At 44.2% G+C, this 17,921-nt stretch overlaps 1 protein-coding gene across 1 annotated transcript in view; it reads left to right on the top strand.

Moving 5' to 3' along the window:
* The window catches only part of LOC138663735 (zinc finger protein 678-like), a 65,614-nt gene extending 51,293 nt beyond the window's left edge, over positions 1–14,321 (top strand). The window contains exon 7 of the mRNA XM_069750060.1: positions 10,099–14,321. Within this exon, the coding sequence (XP_069606161.1) occupies positions 10,099–11,594 (1,496 nt within the window). The 3' untranslated portion in view covers positions 11,595–14,321. The remainder of the gene's footprint in view (positions 1–10,098) is intronic.
* The last annotated feature ends 3,600 nt before the right edge of the window (positions 14,322–17,921 follow it).

Below are 17,921 nucleotides of genomic sequence, written 5' to 3'. Positions count from 1 at the left end.
ATATTTTAAATTTGTGTGGAAATTCAAAAACTGAAAAGTGGGGCGTGTAATATTATTCGGACCCTTTACTTTCAGTGCAGCAAACTCACTCCAGACGTTCATTGTAGATCTCTGAATGAACCAATGTTGTCCTAAATACCTACTGATGATAAATATAATCCACCTGTGTGTAATCGTCTCGGTATAAATGCACCTTCTCTATGATAGTCTCAGGGTTCTGTTTGAAGCACAGAGAGCATCATGAAGACCAAGGAACACAACAGGCAGATCCGTGATACTGTTGTGGAGAAGAAAGACTAAAGCCGCATTTGGATACAAAATGATTTACAAAACTTCAAACATCCCAAGGAGCACTGTGCAAGCGATCATATTGAAATGGAAGGAGCATCATACCACTGCAAATCTACCAAGACCCGGCCGTCCCTCTAAACTTTCAGCTCAAACAAGGAGAAGACTGATCAGAGATGCAGCCAAGAGGCCCATGATCACTCTGGATGAACTGCAGAGATCTACAGCTGAGGTGGGACAGTCTGTCCATAGAACAATGCCAAACTATATGTTTGGCGTAAAGTCAACACAGCTCATCACCCTGAATACACCATCCCCACTGTCAAACATGGTGGTGGTGGCAGCATCATGGTTTGGGCCTGCTTTTCTTCAGCAGGGACAGGGAAGATGGTTAAAATTCATGGGAAGATGGCTGGAGCCAAATACAGGACCATTCTTGAAGAAAACCTGTTGGAGTCTGCAAAAGACCAGAGACTGGGACGGAGATTTATCTTCCAACAAAACAATGATCCCAAACATAAAGCAAAATCAACAATGGAATGGTTCACAAATAATTGTATCCAGGTGTTAGAATGGCCAAGTCAAAGTCCAGACCTCAATCCAATCGAGAATCTGTGGAAAGAGCTGAAAACTGCTGTTCACAAACGATCTCCATCAAACCTCACTGAGCTCAAGCTGTTTGCCAAGGAAGAATGGACAAGAATTTCAGTCTCTCAATGTACAAAAGTGATAGAGACATACCCCAAGCGACTTGCAGCTGTAATCGCAGCAAAGGTGGCACAAAAATATTAAGTTAAAGGGGCCGAATAATATTGCACGCCCCACTTTTCAGTTTTTGAATTTCCACACAAATTTAAAATAACCAATAATTTTTTGTTCAACTTCACAATTATGTTCCACTTATTGTTGATTCTTCACCAAAAATTTACATTTGGTATCTTTACGTTTGAAGCATGACGTGGGAAAAGGTTGAAAAGTTCCAGGGAGCCGAATACTTTCGCAAGGCACTGTAACTTTTTGATGATAGTCTAGTTTAGTTACATATTATTCTATAATACTGTGGGGGAAATAAGTATTTGATCCCTTGTTGATTTTGTAAGTTTGCCCACTGACACAAAGACATGGACAGTCTATAATATTAAGATTAGGTTAATTTTAACTTTGTGATTTTCTGAATTTTATTTTTCATATTCTATCTCTCATTGTATAAATTATATAAATTTATTTGCATTTTTCAGTGAGAAATAAGTATTTGATTCCTCTGGCAAACAAGACTTAATACTTGGTGACAAAACTCTTGTTGGCAAGTACAGCAGTCAGACGTTTTGTGTAGTTTATAAGTTTTGCGCACATGTCAGGAGGAGTTTTGGTCCACTTCTCTTTGCAGATCATCTCTAAATCATTAAGATTTTGAGGCTGTCGCTTGGCAAACCAGAGCTTCAACTCCCTCCATAAATTTTCTATGGGATTAAGGCCTGGGAACTGACTAGGCCACTCCGTGACCTTAATGTGTTTCTTTTTGAGCCATTCCTTTGTTGCCTTGGCTGTATGTTTTGGGTTATTGTCTTGCTGGAAGACCCAGCAACGACCCATTTTTAATGTCCTGGCGGAGGGAAGAAGGTTGTCACTTAGGATTTTATGGTACATGGCTCTATCCATTCTCCCATTGATGCAGTGAAGTAGTCCTGTGCCCTTAGCACCCCCAAAACATAATGTTTCCACCTCCATGTTTGATAGTGGGGACGGTGTTCTTTGGGTCATAGGCAGCACTTCCCTTTCTCCAAACACGGCGAGTTGAGTTAATGCCAAAGACCTCAAATTTTGTCTCATCTGACCATAGCACTTTCTCCCAATCACTCACAGAATCATCCAGTTGTGGACTGGCAAACTTCAGACGGGCCTGCACATGTGTTTCCTTGAGCAGGGGGACCTTGTGGGCACTGCAGGATTTTAAAACTTTGCGGCATAATGTGTTTGACGGGGTTTGCGACAGAGCAGAAAGAGACACCAGACCGATAGACAATCCAACAAGATTTATTGGAACAGGGAACTGGGATAACACAAATGAAAGTAGTTCTGCAGCGTCTGTAAGTAGTCCACAATGAATCCACGCAAAAGGAGCAGATCCGGGGGCGCCACCCGGCAATCCGACGCCAGGGAAATAGAAATAGTCCTATAGTGAATTCAATGGCTCCAGCAGATGATGGACACAACGCAGTCCAACGTGGCAGCTTTTTACCCTCCACACTCTGGCACCAGGATCTCGCCTCAGCATAAGATCCCAGCCCTTCCCAAGTCACCTCACAACTACAGTCTTCAGATTCAGTCCTTAAATCCAGTAGGGTGGTGAGACCTCACAATTCCATGTGGCAAAATGATCTCTAATCTCCATACATGATACCAGGATCCAGCTGCAGCAGGAGATCCTTGCCCTTCAAAGCACACAGCATCGACTAACTGAACATGTGGCTTGTTGTCCTACCACTCTTAAGGCCCCGTCACACATAGCGAGATCGCTAGCGAGATCGCTGCTGAGTCACAAGTTTTGTGACGCAACAGCGATCTCAGTAGCGATCTCGCTATGTGTGACACGTACCAGCGATCAGGCCCCTGCTGTGAGATCGCTGGTCGTGTCGGAATGGCCTGGGCCATTTTTTGATCGTTGAGGTCCCGCTGACATCGCTGAATCGGCGTGTGTGACGCCGATTCAGCGATGTCTTCGCTGGTAACCAGGGTAAACATCGGGTAACTAAGCGCAGGGCCGCGCTTAGTAACCCGATGTTTACCCTGGTTACCATCGTTAAAGTAAAAAAAACAAACGCTACATACTTACCTACCGCTGTCTGTCCTCGGCGCTCTGCTTCTCTGGTCTGGCTGTGAGCGGCGGGCAGCCGGAAAGCAGAGCGGTGACGTCACCGCTCTGCTTTCCGGCCGCTGTGCTCACAGCCAGACCAGAGAAGCAGAGCGCCGAGGACAGACAGCGGTAGGTAAGTATGTAGCGTTTGTTTTTACGCTGGTAACCAGGGTAAACATCAGGTTACTAAGCGTGGCCCTGCGCTTAGTAACCCGATGTTTACCCTGGTTACTGGGGACCTCGGGATCGTTGGTCGCTGGAGAGCTGTCTGTGTGACAGCTCTCCAGCGACCAAACAGCGACGCTGCAGCGATCCGGATCGTTGTCGGTATCGCTGCAGCGTCGCTATGTGTGACGGGGCCTTTAGTATCTCTGCCCTACAAAGGGGCTGATCCCAACACCCACCCCCTTAAACATAGCTCCAAGGATTAAGAAAATTCCAGAAACCCTGTCTGCAGTCTCCCTACAGGTTTGTGTATTGGAGATGCCCCCTGCAGAGGGGAACAAAGACAAGCATGCCACCACCAGATACAGGGCAAGGAATGCTAATGTAAGCCTGATTAAAGTATGGTCCATGTGTACAGGCTGGGGTGACACTCTATTACACTGTGGTCCCAGCTGCCTTGAGATCATTAACAAGTTCCCCCTGTGTAGTTTTAGGCTACTCTCTCACGTTCCTCATGATCAAGGATACCCCATGAAGTGATATTTTGCATGGTGCCCCAAATTGATGTCGATTGACAATCATTTTGTATTTCCTCCATTTTCTTACTATTGCACCAACAGTTGTCTTTTTCTCGCCCAGCGGCTTACTTATGGTTTTGTATCCCATTCCAGCTTTATGCATGTCTATGATCTTGCCCCTGACATCGTTAGAAAGCTCTTTGGTCTTGCCCATGTTGTAGAGGTTAGAGTCTGACTGATTGAGTCTGTGGACAGGAGTCTTTTCTAAAGGTGACTATGTAAGACAGCTGTCTTTAATGCAGGTAAGAAATTGATTAGGAGCGTTTAACTGGTCTGTAGGAGCCAGAACTCTTAAAGGGAACCTGTCACCCCCAAAATCGAGGGTGAGCTAAGCCCACCGGCATCAGGGGCTTATCTACAGCATTCGAGAATGTGGGCGGTCTGATCCGGTGGGCGTCGCGGTCTGGGGGCCTACCATCTTATAGGATGATGTCCTCTTCTGGTCTTCACGCTGCGGCTCCGGCGCAGGCGTACTTTGTCTGCCCTGTTGAGGGCAGAGCAAAGTACTGCAGTGCGCAAGCGCCGGGAAAGGTCAGAGCGGCCCGGCGCCTGCACACTGCAGTACTTGGCTCTGCCCTCAACAGGGTAGACAAAGTACGCCTGCGCCAGAGCCACAGCCTGAAGACCAGAAGAGGACGTCATCTGATGAAGATGGGAGGCGCCGGACCGCGACACCCATCAGACCGGACCGCAGCGGGGACCGCCCCTGGGTGAGTATAATATAACCTCTTTTTCTTTTAGGATACATCGGGGGCTTATCTACAGCATTACAGAATGCTGTAGATAAGCCCCTGATGCTGGTGGGCTTAGCTCACCCTCGATTTTGGAGGTGACAGGTTCCCTTTAATGGTTGGTAGGGGATCAAATACTAATTTGTCACTGCAAAATGCAAATAAATTTATATAACTTATACAATGTGATTTTCTGGATTTTATTTTTGATATTCTATCTCTCAATGGTAAAATTAACCTACCCTTAAAATTATCGACTGTTCATGTCTTTGTCAGTGGGCAAATTTACAAAACCAGCCATGGAGCAAATACTTATTTCCCCACTGTATATGTGTGTGTGTGTGTATTTAGACACCCATTACAGGTAGCATAAGGCTTCAGGGGTGTGGTTCATAGAGAAAAAGGAACAGAACTATAACATTTTATATATTTAATCCAAAAATTATGCAGATGTGACGCTAGTCACTACTCACAAACAGGCCGAGAGGCAGAAGAGTCAGACGTTCCTGGGTCAATACCGAGAGAGTACATACTGTAGATTACCAAGGGAAAAGACAAAGGTGTAAGTCAGGTAACAGTCCAGGGTCAATAACAAGAGAGAGGGGAGCAAAAGCCGAAGGACAAGACAATGGGGTAGACAGAACACGGTCCAAAGGGTCAGGCAGCAGCAGATCAGAACTCAGAGCAACAGAATCAGGCTAAGACTCACCAGTAGTGTTGAGCATTCCGATACTGCAAATATCGGGTATCGGCCGATATTCGCTGTATCAGAATTCTGATACTGAGTTCCGATATTTTTGTGATATCGGATACCGGAATCGGAAGTTCCCATAGTGCAATGATGCACTATAATGGAGTGTGAGCGGTGCGTGGGCGGAGACTGCGTGTGGGCGGGTGGGGTCTCTGTGTGACCGTGGGGGCTCTGTGTGGCTTGCGGGGGCTCTGTGCGGCTTGCGGGGGCTCTGTGCGGGCTTGCCGGGCTCTGCGGGCTTGCCGTGGCTCTGTGCAGGTTGCGGGGGCTCTGTGCGGGCTTTCCGGGGCTCTGTGCGGGCTTTCCGGGGCTCTGTGCGGGCTTTCGGGGCTCTGTGCGGGCTTGCGGGGTCTCTGTGCGGGCTTGCGGGGTCTCTGTGCGGGCTTGTCGGGGCTTTGTGCGGCTTGCGGGGGCTCTGTGCGGGGTGCCGGGGGTCTGTGCAGGCATCGTCCAATGGGACTACAAGTCCCATCGGACGATGCCTGCAACAGTGACAGTGATTGACACATTAGCCAATGATGGTAGAGTAGTAGTCCCATCATCCGGCTAATGTGTTGAATGTAAAAAAAAAATTAAAAAATACTACATACATACTACATACATTACATTCATACATTACATACAATACAGACATACAGTACATTAAACATTGAGTTCATACTCACCATTACTTGTCACTTTGATCCCCGAAGCCAGTGTCATCTGTAAAAAAGATTAAAATAACAAACAACCAATATACTCCCTGATCCGCAGAAATCCACAAGTGTCCCACGACGATTTCCCGTGGAGAACGGCAGCATCAGCTGTTGCGACCGCTCTCTAGGGGCTCCAGGAACACAATGACGGGAGAAAGGTATCCTTCCGCACTGTATTAATCAGCCGCTGTAAAAAAAAAAAAAGTCCCTCGTCTGACTTTTGGCATTGCTGTATGAGAAATTTTCCCACGCAACAATTGCCATAAAGTGAGGCTTTGTCCTAAGGTTGAATTAAAAAAAAAAAAAAACGGAAAAAAACGGCGAGGGCTCCCGCGCAATTTTCTGCGCCAGAGGGGGAAAGCCGATGGCCATGGGCCAATATTTATAGCCTGCTATGAATATCAGCCAGCAGCTGAATGAAAAGGGACTGTATGGTAGGAGACCCAGGAAGACCCCACTTCTTACCCCGAGACATAAAAAAGCCAGGCTTACCTGAAAAAGCCTAAAACATTTTGGAAGAATGTTCTCTGGTCAGATGAAACAAAATAGAGCTTTTTGGGTAAAGGCATCAACATAAAGTTTACAGGAAAAAAAAAAAGAGGCATTCAAAGAAAAGAACACGGTCCCTACAGTCAAACATGGCGGAGGTTCCCTGATGTTTTGGGGTTGCTTTGCTGCCTCTGGCACTGGACTGCTTGACTGTGTGCATGGCATTATGAAGTCTGAAGACTACCAACAAATTTTGCAGCATAATGTAGGGCCCAGTGTGAGAAAGCTGGGTTTCCCTCAGAGGTCATGGGTCTTCCAGCAGGACAATGACTTGTAGTCCCATCGGACGATGCCTTTACAGAGCCCCGGCAAGCTCGCACAGAGCCCCGAGACGCCCGTACAGATCCCCGGCAGGCCTGCACAGACTCCGCCCACACACACAGACACTCACAGTGTCCGCCCACGTACCGCCCACACTCTTCCCCCCTCCGGAACAGTATGTAGAAGGACAGAAAGGGCTTATTTACATTCCGATATTTGTGTCCCATTGACTTGCATTGGTATCGGGTATCGGTATCAGGCGATATCCGATATTTTTTGGATATCGGCCTATCCAATCCGATACTTCTTGATATCAGAAGGTATCGCTCAACACTATTCACCAGTAAGCACAAACTACGTCTGGCAGGGATCTTAGGCAGACAGCTCAGTTAAATAGCTATGTGATTACCAGAACACTGAACACATGCAGAAAGTCCCGCCCGCCCCATTCACAGATTGGACAGCAGAGCTGTCAATCAAACCACCAAAAGCACAGCAAGCCCTTCACAGTATTGGACAACCAAGGTGTCAGTCAAGACAGACAGCTCAGCAAGACAGTTTCCATAGAACAGCAAAGCAATCATTCACTGAGCGAAGGAATCGTGACAGCAGTGTTTATAAACAATATACAAAATATATAAAAGTGAACTAAATGATACAGTGTAGTCAATTACATAAAGTAAAAAGGATAACAAAAGAAAATATATAAATGTGTGTCATGGAAATGATGCAGACCTTACCAGAGGGAAGCGGTCTTTTTGGAAAATGGTGCAGAACTACAGTGAACTGTGTCTACCAGAACTGACAATGATGTCCCCGGCAGGAGATATTAATGCTATTTTTCCTATCATGAATTTAGCTTTCCATAGATAGGGAACATGGCCTATGTGCTGTTATCCACCTGTCCAAGAAAGCGCTTAAAGGTACCGTCACACATAGCGACGCTGCAGCGATACCGACAACGATCCGGATCGCTGCAGCGTCGCTGTTTGGTCGCTGGAGAGCTGTCACACAGACAGCTCTCCAGCGACCAACGATCCGAGGTCCCCGGTAACCAGGGTAAACATCGGGTAACTAAGCGCAGGGCCGCGCTTAGTAACCCGATGTTTACCCTGGTTACCATCCTAAAAAGTAAAAAAACAAACGCTACATACTTACCTTCTGCTGTCTGTCCTCGGCGCTCTGCTTCTCTGGTCTGGCTGTAAGCGCCGGGCAGCCAGAAAGCAGAGTGGTGACGTCACCGCTCTGCTTTCCGGCTGACCGACGCTCACAGCCAGAGCAGGAGGAGAGCAGAGCGCAGCGCTGGAGGACAGACGGCTGTAGGTAAGTATGTACTGTTTGTTTTTTTACTTTTAGGATGGTAACCAGGGTAAACATCGGGTTACTAAGCGCGGCCCTGCGCTTAGTTACCCGATGTTTACCCTGGTTACCAGCAAAGACATCGCTGAATCGGTGTCACACACGCCGATTCAGCGATGTCTACGGGGAGTCCAGCGACGAAATAAAGTTCTGGACTTTCTTCCCCGACCAGCGATCTCCCAGCAGGGGCCTGATCGCTGCTGCCTGTCACACTGGACGATATCGCTAGCGAGGACGCTGCAACGTCACGGATCGCTAGCGATATCGTCTAGTGTGACAGTACCTTTACAGTTTCAAACACAACAGTCATAAGTAACAACGTTAATACAATAATTAAAGCAAAATAAGACAATCCTGCTCGTGAGAGCTTTCAATCTACAATGAGGTGGGGGAGATGCAAAGTACAGGTGTATATTTACAATGATGTATTTACAATGATGGTCCAGCCATCTTCAGTGAGTGGGGGATAGATGGAAGTAGTGAATGGGCTACACACAAACATAAAATGACTGATTAGGGAACGTGATAGGCCGCTCTGAACAAATGTTTTGAGGGAGCTCCTAAAACTATTGTGAATGGTTCTAATATCTTCGGGTAGAGCATTCCAGAGGATTGGCACAGCATGGGAGAAGTCTTGGAGTCGGGAGTGGGAGGTACGGTTTAGTGCAGAGGTTAGTCGAAAGTCATTTGCAGAGGTCGGTTAGGCTGATAGACAGAAATGAGGGAGGAGATGTAAAGGGGTGCCACACTGTGGAGAGCTTTGTGGGTGAGAAAAGTGCTTTGAATTGTATCCTGTAATGAATGGGCAGCCAGTGTAATGACTGGTGAAGAGCGGACGCGTCCGAGTAACGATTAGCTAGATGGACAACCCTGGCTGCTGCATTAAGGATGGACTGGAGAGGGGAAAGTCGAGTAAGGGGGAGGCCAATTAATAGAGCATTGCAGTAGTCCAGGCGGGAGTGGATCAGGGCTACAGTGAGGGTTTTTGTTGTTTCCATAGTAAGAAAAAGGTGCATTCTAGCGATGTTCTTTAGGTGTAAGCGGCACGAGCGGGGAAGAGATTGAATGTGGGATGTGAAGGAGAGATTGGAGTCGAACGTAACACCCAGACAGTGCGCCTGCTGCCGGGGTGTTATTATGGTGCCACCCACGGAGAGGGAAACATCAGGTTTAGGGAGGTTAGTAGATGGTGGGAGCAGAAGAAGTTCAGTTTTGGAGAGGTTGAGTTTCAGATAGAGAGCGGACATGATGTCGGAGACTGTGGACAGACAGTCACTGGTGTTTTGTAGTACAGTGGGAGTAAGGTCAGGGGATGACGTGTATAATTGTGTGTCGTCGGCATAAAGATGGTACTGAAAGCCAAATCTGCTGATGGTCTGTCCAATTGGGGCCAAGGACTGAACCCTGAGGTACCCCAACAGTGTCCAGTATTATTCCAGCTCCAGAAAAGTTTGCTATAATTCCTGTAAAGACTGGAATAGTTACTTCCAGAGGTGTTAGATTTGTCGTCTGCCAGCCTCTGGTAAAGACTTCTTGTCTGCTCTGCATCAGATATCCCACTTCAATTCCTGTTCACATCAGGGCGTCATATTGAATAGGGATTGGAGTGAAGTGCAAGTTCTTTTTGGCTTTCCAAGTTATAATTAACACATGCATCAATACTCAATATGAAGGTGACATGTCGCCTCTTACGAGATGACTATGGATTTTGATGTCATTTTACCATTACATCTATGACAGCTAGCATTAGAAGAGAAATTAAAAACTGAAAGAGTACAACCTTTTGGCGTAATATCATAATCTATTAGTCATCGCAATGACATCCGCTAGTATTTTTATACTGTATATATTTTTTTTTTCTTGGCAGATGGACAGCTGACATTTACTGATATTCAAGCAGCTGATTATGGTATCACACCATATATATATGAAGAGTATCACATTATTCCAGATTTACCGCCAGCCCTTCACAGCAAAAATCTATCATCTATTCCTTATCAAGACGGCCTATTTTCTGATTCATTACAGACGGTTAAGGAAAATGAAAATAACAAAAAGGATGCTGAACATGAAAAAGCTCATACAGAGGAAAAGCCATTTTCATGTCATGAATGTGGGAAATGTTTTACCAAGAAAGAACATCTTAATGTACATCAGAGAGTTCACACAGGGGAGAAGCCATTTTCATGTCCCAAATATGGAAAATATTTTACCTACAAAACAAATCTTGCTGCACATAAGAAAATTCACACAGGGGAGAGGCCATTTTCTTGTCCAGAATGTGGGAAATATTTTACATATAAAAGTAGTCTTGATGCACATAAGAAAATTCACACAGGGGAGGGGCCATTTTCATGTCCAGAATGTGGAAAATATTTTATATATAAAAGTAGTCTTGATGCACATAAGAAAATTCACACAGGGGAGGGGCCATTTTCATGTCCAGAATGTGGGAAATATTTTATATATAAAAGTAGTCTTGATGCACATAAGAAAATTCACACAGGGGACATGCCATTTTTATGTCCAGAATGTGGGAAATGTTTTTTATATAAAAAAAGTCTTGATGCACATAAGAGAATTCACACAGGGGAGAAGCCGTTTTCATGTTCAGAATGTGGGAAATGTTTTAACAAGAAAGCTAATGTTTCTGCACATCAGATAAGTCACACAGGGGAGAAACCATTTTCATGTCCAGAATGTGGGAAATATTTTACATATAAAAGAAGTCTTGAAGTACATAAGAAAACTCACACAGGGAAGAAGCCATTTTCATGTTCAGAATGTGGGAAATGTTTTTACCAGAAAGAAAGTCTTAATGTACATCAGAGAAGTCACACAGGGGAGAAACCATTTTCATGTCCAGAATGCGGGAAATGTTTTACTTACAAACGAGATTTTGTTAACCATAAAAGCACTCATACGGGTGAGAATCCATTTTCATGTTCAGAATGTGGGAAATGTTTTACCAAGAAAGAAAGTCTTACTCTTCATCAGAGGATTCACACAGGGGAGAAGCCATTTTCATGTTCGGAATGTGGGAAATGTTTTAACCAAAAAGGAAGTCTTACTGTACATCAGAGAATTCACACAGGGGAGAAGCCATTTTTATGTCCAGAATGTGGGAAACATTTTATATATAAAAGAAGTTTTGATGCACATATGAAAATTCACACAGGGGAGAAGCCATTTTCGTGTCCAGAATGTGGGAAACATTTTATATATAAAAGAAGTCTTGATGCACATAAGAAAATTCACACAGGTGAGAAGTCGTTTTCGTGTCCAGAATGTGGGAAACATTTTACATATAAAAGAAGTCTTGATGCACATAAGAAAATTCACACAGGTGAGAATCCATTTTAATGTCCAGAATGTGGGAAATGTTTTACTTGCAAAAGAGATCTTATACACAACAGAGATTACACAGGAGAGAAGCCATTTTGAATTCCAGAATGTGGGAAACATTTTCCTACAAAATAAGTCTTGTTGCACATAAGAAAATTCATACAGGGGATAAGCTATATTTATGTCACAAATGTGGAAAATGTTTTACTCAAAGATGAGATCTCGTTAGGCATAAAAATACTCACACAGGGGAGAAGCCGTTTTCATGTTCAGAATGTGGAAAATGTTTTACCACTAAATCAAATCTTTCTGCACATCTGAGAATTCACACAGTATAATCCATTTTCATGTTCAGAATGTGGGAATCATTCCTGTAAATCTGTTTCACAAAGAAATTACATTTTCTTAAACATCAGAGAAATTACACAGGGATGTAACCATTTCATATTTTATAAATTTGTTATTGATGAAATGTGCAAGAAAAGTTACAGTAAAAGTTTAATCACAAATCTGAAAGGGAAAACAATATAGAACATTAAATGATGATAATAACTACATTTATTGTATGCAATGACCAATAAGCATCAGCAAGTAGAATCTATGTAACAATACTAAATATTCCACCATTTACAGTGGGGAAAAAAAGTATTTAGAAAGCCACCACTTGTGCAAGTTCTCCCACTTAAGTAGATGAGAGAGACCTGTTACGGACATTATAGTTAGACCACAACTATGCGAATCAAAATGAGAAAACAAATCCAGAAAATCACCTTGTCTGATTTGGCAAGATTTATTTAGCAAATTATGGTGGACAATAAGTATTTGGTCACCTAAAAACATGCAAGACTTCTGGCTCTCACAGACCTGTAACTTCTTCTTTAAGAGGCTTTTCGGTCCTCCACTCATTACCTGTAGTAATAAATATCAGTATAAAAGACACCTGTCCACAACCTCAAACATTCACACTCCAAACTCCACTATGGTGAAAACTAGTGATGAGCGAGTGTACTCGTTGCTCGGGTGGTCTCCGAATATTTGTTAGTGTTCGGAGATTTAGTTTTCCTCGCTGCAGCTGAATGATTTACAGCTACTACCCAGCCTGAGTACATATGGGGGTTGCCTGGTTGCTAAGGAATCCCCACATGTGTTCAAGCTGTCTAGTAGCCACAAATCGTGCTGCTGAGGCGATGAAAACATAATCTCCGAGCAGTTACAAATACTCGGAGACCACACGAGTGTGCTCGGGAAAACCTGAGCAACGAGTACACTTGCTCATCACTAGTGAAGACCAAAAAGCTGTCGAAGGACACCAGAAACAAAATTGTAGCCCTGTACCAGACTGGGAAGACGGAATATGCATTAGGCAAGCAGCTTGGTGTAATGAAATCAACTGTGGGAGCAATAACAAGAAAATGGAAGACCTACAAGACCACTGATAATCTCCCTCGATCTGGTGCTCCACGTGAGATCTCACCCCGTGCAGTCAAAATGATCACAAGAACAGTGAGCACAAATCCCAGAACCACACAAGGGAGGGGGGGGATATAGTGAATGACCTGCATAGAGCTGGGACCACCGTAGCAAAGGCTATCATGCTATCATCAGTAACTCACTACGCTGCCAGGGACTCAGATCCTGCAGTGCCAGACATGCCTCCCTGCTTAAGCCAGTACATGTCCGGGCTCATCTGAAGTTTGCTAGAGAGCATTTGGATTATCCAGAAGAGTATTGGGAGAATGTCATATGGTCTGATGAAACCAAAGTAGAACTGTTTGGTAGAAACTCGTCGTGTTTGGAGGAGACAGAATGCTGAGTTGCATCCAAAGAACACCATACCTACTGTGAAGCATGGAGGTGGCAACATCATGCTTTGCTGTTTCTCTGTAAAGGGACTAGGACAACTGATCCATGTACATGAAAGAATGAATAGGGCCATGTATCATGAGATTTTGAGGGCATTGAAGATGAAATGTGAATGGATATTTCAGCATGATAATGATCCCAAGCACACCGCCAGGGCAACGAAAGAGCGGCTTCGTAAGAAGCATGTGAAGGTCCTGGAGTGGCTTATCCAGTCTCCAGATTTCATCCCCATAGAAAACCTTTGGAGGGAGTTGAAAGTCCATGTTGCCCAGCGACGGGCCCAAAACATCACTGCTATAGAGGATATCTGCATGGAGAAATGGGCCAACATACCACAAATAGTGTGTGCCAACCTTGTAACAACTTACAGAAAACGTTTGAACCTCGGTCATTGCCAACAAATGATATATAACAAAATATTGAGATGAACTTTTATTAATTACCAATACTTATTTTCCACCATAATTTGCAAAATAAATCTTGTCAAATCAGACAAGGTAATTCTCTGGATCTGTTTTCTCATTTTGATTCTCATAGTTGTGGTCTACTTATGTCAATAACTCTCTCATCTTTTTAAGTGGGAGAACTTGCACTTTGGTGGCTGACTAAATTCTTTTTTTCCCCACTGTACATAGAATACTTTACCGTTATGTGAACAAAAGATGACCAGCACTTCTCTGGTATACATGATCGGACAGTTGCTGATTCAAATGTATTATTAATCAGATGAGACCAACTGGGGACTGGATGGTTCCCTCTTCAACTTTCCGAATCAAGTACAACATACCCACAACTGATACTCGACCACATAGAAGAGAAAGACTTCTGACCACCTCATTAGAACTTGTAACCTAAGATTAATAAATATCTACCTTTAATACTAATATCCACCTGTACCTATGTGTTTTATTGTTTATATGTTAAGATATTCCCCCAGAACCTGTATAGTTGAGAGAGAGCTGGTATCAGCAAAATTTTGGTTTTATTTTTTTAATTTATCTTACCATTTCATAATTATATATGTGAATATATATGTATATTGTGAGGCAGTGACCGGTGTCACATGTAGGGGTTGCTGTGTGTTCCCCCAAGATGCAGACGGAGTCCTGTTAGAACCACTGGAGTGCCTTGTGGTCACAGCAGGATGCCTGCGAGTCACAGGGCAAAATAAAAGTAAGCAAGGACCTGGTCAAGCTATTTGGCCTGGCATTGTTCAGGAAAAGTCGGTATGGGCTTTCATTTTGGAAATGGACTGCAGGAAGGAAGTTGGGCTGGTCTTACAGGTGGCATAAGGTCACAGATTCCAGTTTGAGAGGGCTTTGCAGTCACAGGAGTAGCTGTGATTGCAATGCAGAATAAAAAAATAAGTATAGGTTTTGGACATGCTAGTGTCCAAGGCAGATTTAGGGAAAACCTGCCCTGGCTTTTGGTGTTTTGAAACAGACTGCAGGATGGTAGTCGTGCAGTCCGTTTCAGTCCCAGTCCAGGTTTTCCATGTGGCTGAAGGGCACAGCTTCTAGTTTAAAATCCCTGCAGTAAAGGGTTGGGTATGTTCATATCAGAGTGGAGTTTGCAGCAAGCAAAGCAGACAGCTCTGCAAAAGTTGAGATCTGTGTGAGAGTAAGGCTGGCATCACACTAGCGAGTTTTACGGACGTATGAGCGCAGAAAATACGTCCAGAAAATACGCAATGCACACGGCCCAATGATTCTCTATGGGGCAGCTCCTATCTGCCGTATATATTACGCATCCGTTACGAGCGTAGAAAATCGCAGCATATTGCGTTTGTCAGCGTATTGCGCAAAAAATACGCCAATGAAAGTCTATGGGGGCGAGAAAATTACGGTTTACACACGGACCATGTGTGTGACTTGCGAGAAATACGCAGCGGTGTTCTATAGAAAAGCCGGCAATTCAGCGAGGTGTACAGTAAAATCACACTGACAGAATAGAATAGGTAGAAAAAATGTGTACACATAGTATAGATATATATATATATATATATATACAGTTAGGGCCAGAAATATTTGGACAGTGACACAAGTTTTGTTATTTTAGCTGTTTACAAAAACATGTTCAGAAATACAATTATATATATAATATGGGCTGAAAGTGCACACTCCCAGCTGCAATATGATAGTTTCCACATCCAAATCGGAGAAAGGGTTTAGGAATCATAGCTCTGTAATGCATAGCGTCCTCTTTTTCAAGGGACCAAAAGTAATTGGACAATGGACTCTAAGGGCTGCAATTAACTCTGAAGGCGTCTCCCTCGTTAACCTGTAATCAATGAAGTAGTTAAAAGGTCAGGGGTGGATTCCAGGTGTGTGGTTTTGCATTTGGAAGCTGTTGCTGTGAGCAGACAACATGCGGTCAAAGGAACTCTCAATTGAGGTGAAGCAGAACATCCTGAGGCTGAAAAAAAGAAAAAATCCATCAGAGAGATAGCAGACATGCTTGGAGTAGCAAAATCAACAGTTGGGTACATTCTGAGAAAAAAGGAATTGACTGGTGAGCTTGGGAACTCAAAAAGGCCTGGGCGTCCACGGATGACAACAGTGGTGGATGATCGCCGCATACTTAATTTGGTGAAGAAGAACCCGTTCACAACATCAACTGAAGTCCAGAACACTCTCAGTGAAGTAGGTGTATCTGTCTCTAAGTCAACAGTAAAGAGAAGACTCCATGACAGTAAATACAAAGGGTTCACATCTAGATGCAAACCATTCATCAATACCAAAAATAGACAGGCCAGAGTTAAATTTGCAGAAAAACACCTCAAGAACCCAGCTCAGTTCTGGAAAAGTATTCTATGGACAGATGAGACAAAGATCAGCCTGTACCAGAATGATGGGAAGAAAAAAATTTGGAGAAGAAAGGGAACGGCACATGATCCAAGGCACACCACATCCTCTGTAAAACATGGTGGAGGCAACGTGATGGCATGGGCATGCATGGCTTTCAATGGCACTGGGTCACTTGTGTTTATTGATGACATAAGAGCAGACAAGAGTAGCCAGATGAATTCTGAAGTGTACCGGGATATACTTTCAGCCCAGATTCAGCCAAATGCTGCAAAGTTGATTGGACGGCGCTTCATAGTACAGATGGACAATGACCCCAAGCATACAGCCAAAGCTACCCAGGAGTTCATGAGTGCCAAAAAGTGGAACATTCTGCAATGGCCAAGTCAATCTCCAGATCTAAACCCAATAGAGCATGCATTTCACTTGCTCAAATCCAGACTTAAGACGGAAAGACCCACAAACAAGCAAGACCTGAAGGCTGCGGCTGTAAAGGCCTGGCAATGCATTAAGAAGGAGGAAACCCAGCGTTTGGTGATGTCCATGGGTTAAAGACTTAAGGCAGTGATTGCCTCCAAAGGATTTGCAACAAAATATTGAAAATAAAAATATTTTGTTTGGGATATGTTTATTTGTCCAATTACTTTTGACCTCCTAAAATGTGGAGTGTTTGTAAAGAAATGTGTACAATTCCTACATTTTCTATCAGATATTTTTGTTCAACCCTTCAAATTAAACGTTACAATCTGAACTTGAATTCTGTTGTAGAGGTTTCATTTCAAATCCAATGTGGTGGCATGCGGAGCCCAACTCGCGAAAATTGTGTCACTGTCCAAATATTTCTGGCCCTAACTGTATATATATATATATATATATATATATATATATATATATATATTATGTAGCATGGCTAAAGGGTTTGTAGTCGATGGGAGGTATGTGCCACATAAGTGCCTGGTTGCTGTAATGTAGCCCGGAGTATTCCTTTCTTGCACATAATCTTGTATATGTGTTTCAGGACCTGTGGTAATGTCAGACCACATGGCTAATCATGTGATGGGTTACTGGGTGGGGTTAGCCCTTTATAAGACTGGCTAATCCTTTACACAGCAGATATGTGTGGAGGTGAAACCCTCCTGAGTGTTACGGCTTCAGGACTGAGCCGGATGAACTGGACACTTGCTTTTCTTTGCCTGAACCAAAGGCCCATTTTGCTTTCTGTTATTTGCCACATGGTTTATGAAGCAATAAACCCAGTGAACTTTAAAGGAACACGTCTCCTGAGTGTCAGCCGTCGCAGCTGAGTGAGTGAAATCCTTACAATTGGTGGTAGACGTGCGAGCAGCGTTCCCAGCGGAGACGTGAGTTTATTTTTGAATGTCCTGGGTCAAGGCTGTTGCATGCCAGCAAGCATTGCCGGAGAAAATGGAGGACCTGCTGAAACACTTGGTCCAGATGCAGTCACAGCAGGAGAAAAGGCAGAGCCAGCAGGAGCAAAGGCAGCAAGAGACCAACAGGCTGTTGATGCAGCAGATACAACAGAGCCAGCAGGAGCAACGGCAGAGTCAGCAGGAGCAACGGCAGCAGATGCAGCAGAGCCAGCAGGAGCATCAGCAGCAGATGCAGCTTCTGGCAACCGCCATCCAGGGCAAGGCGAGCGCCCCAACCCCAGGTTTGG

The sequence above is a fragment of the Ranitomeya imitator genome, chromosome 2 (genome assembly GCF_032444005.1).
Source record: "Ranitomeya imitator isolate aRanImi1 chromosome 2, aRanImi1.pri, whole genome shotgun sequence".
Taxonomy (NCBI): domain Eukaryota; kingdom Metazoa; phylum Chordata; class Amphibia; order Anura; family Dendrobatidae; genus Ranitomeya; species Ranitomeya imitator.
The sequence above is the reverse complement of the archived record's forward strand: the minus strand, read 5'-3'. Positions and strand labels throughout refer to the sequence as shown.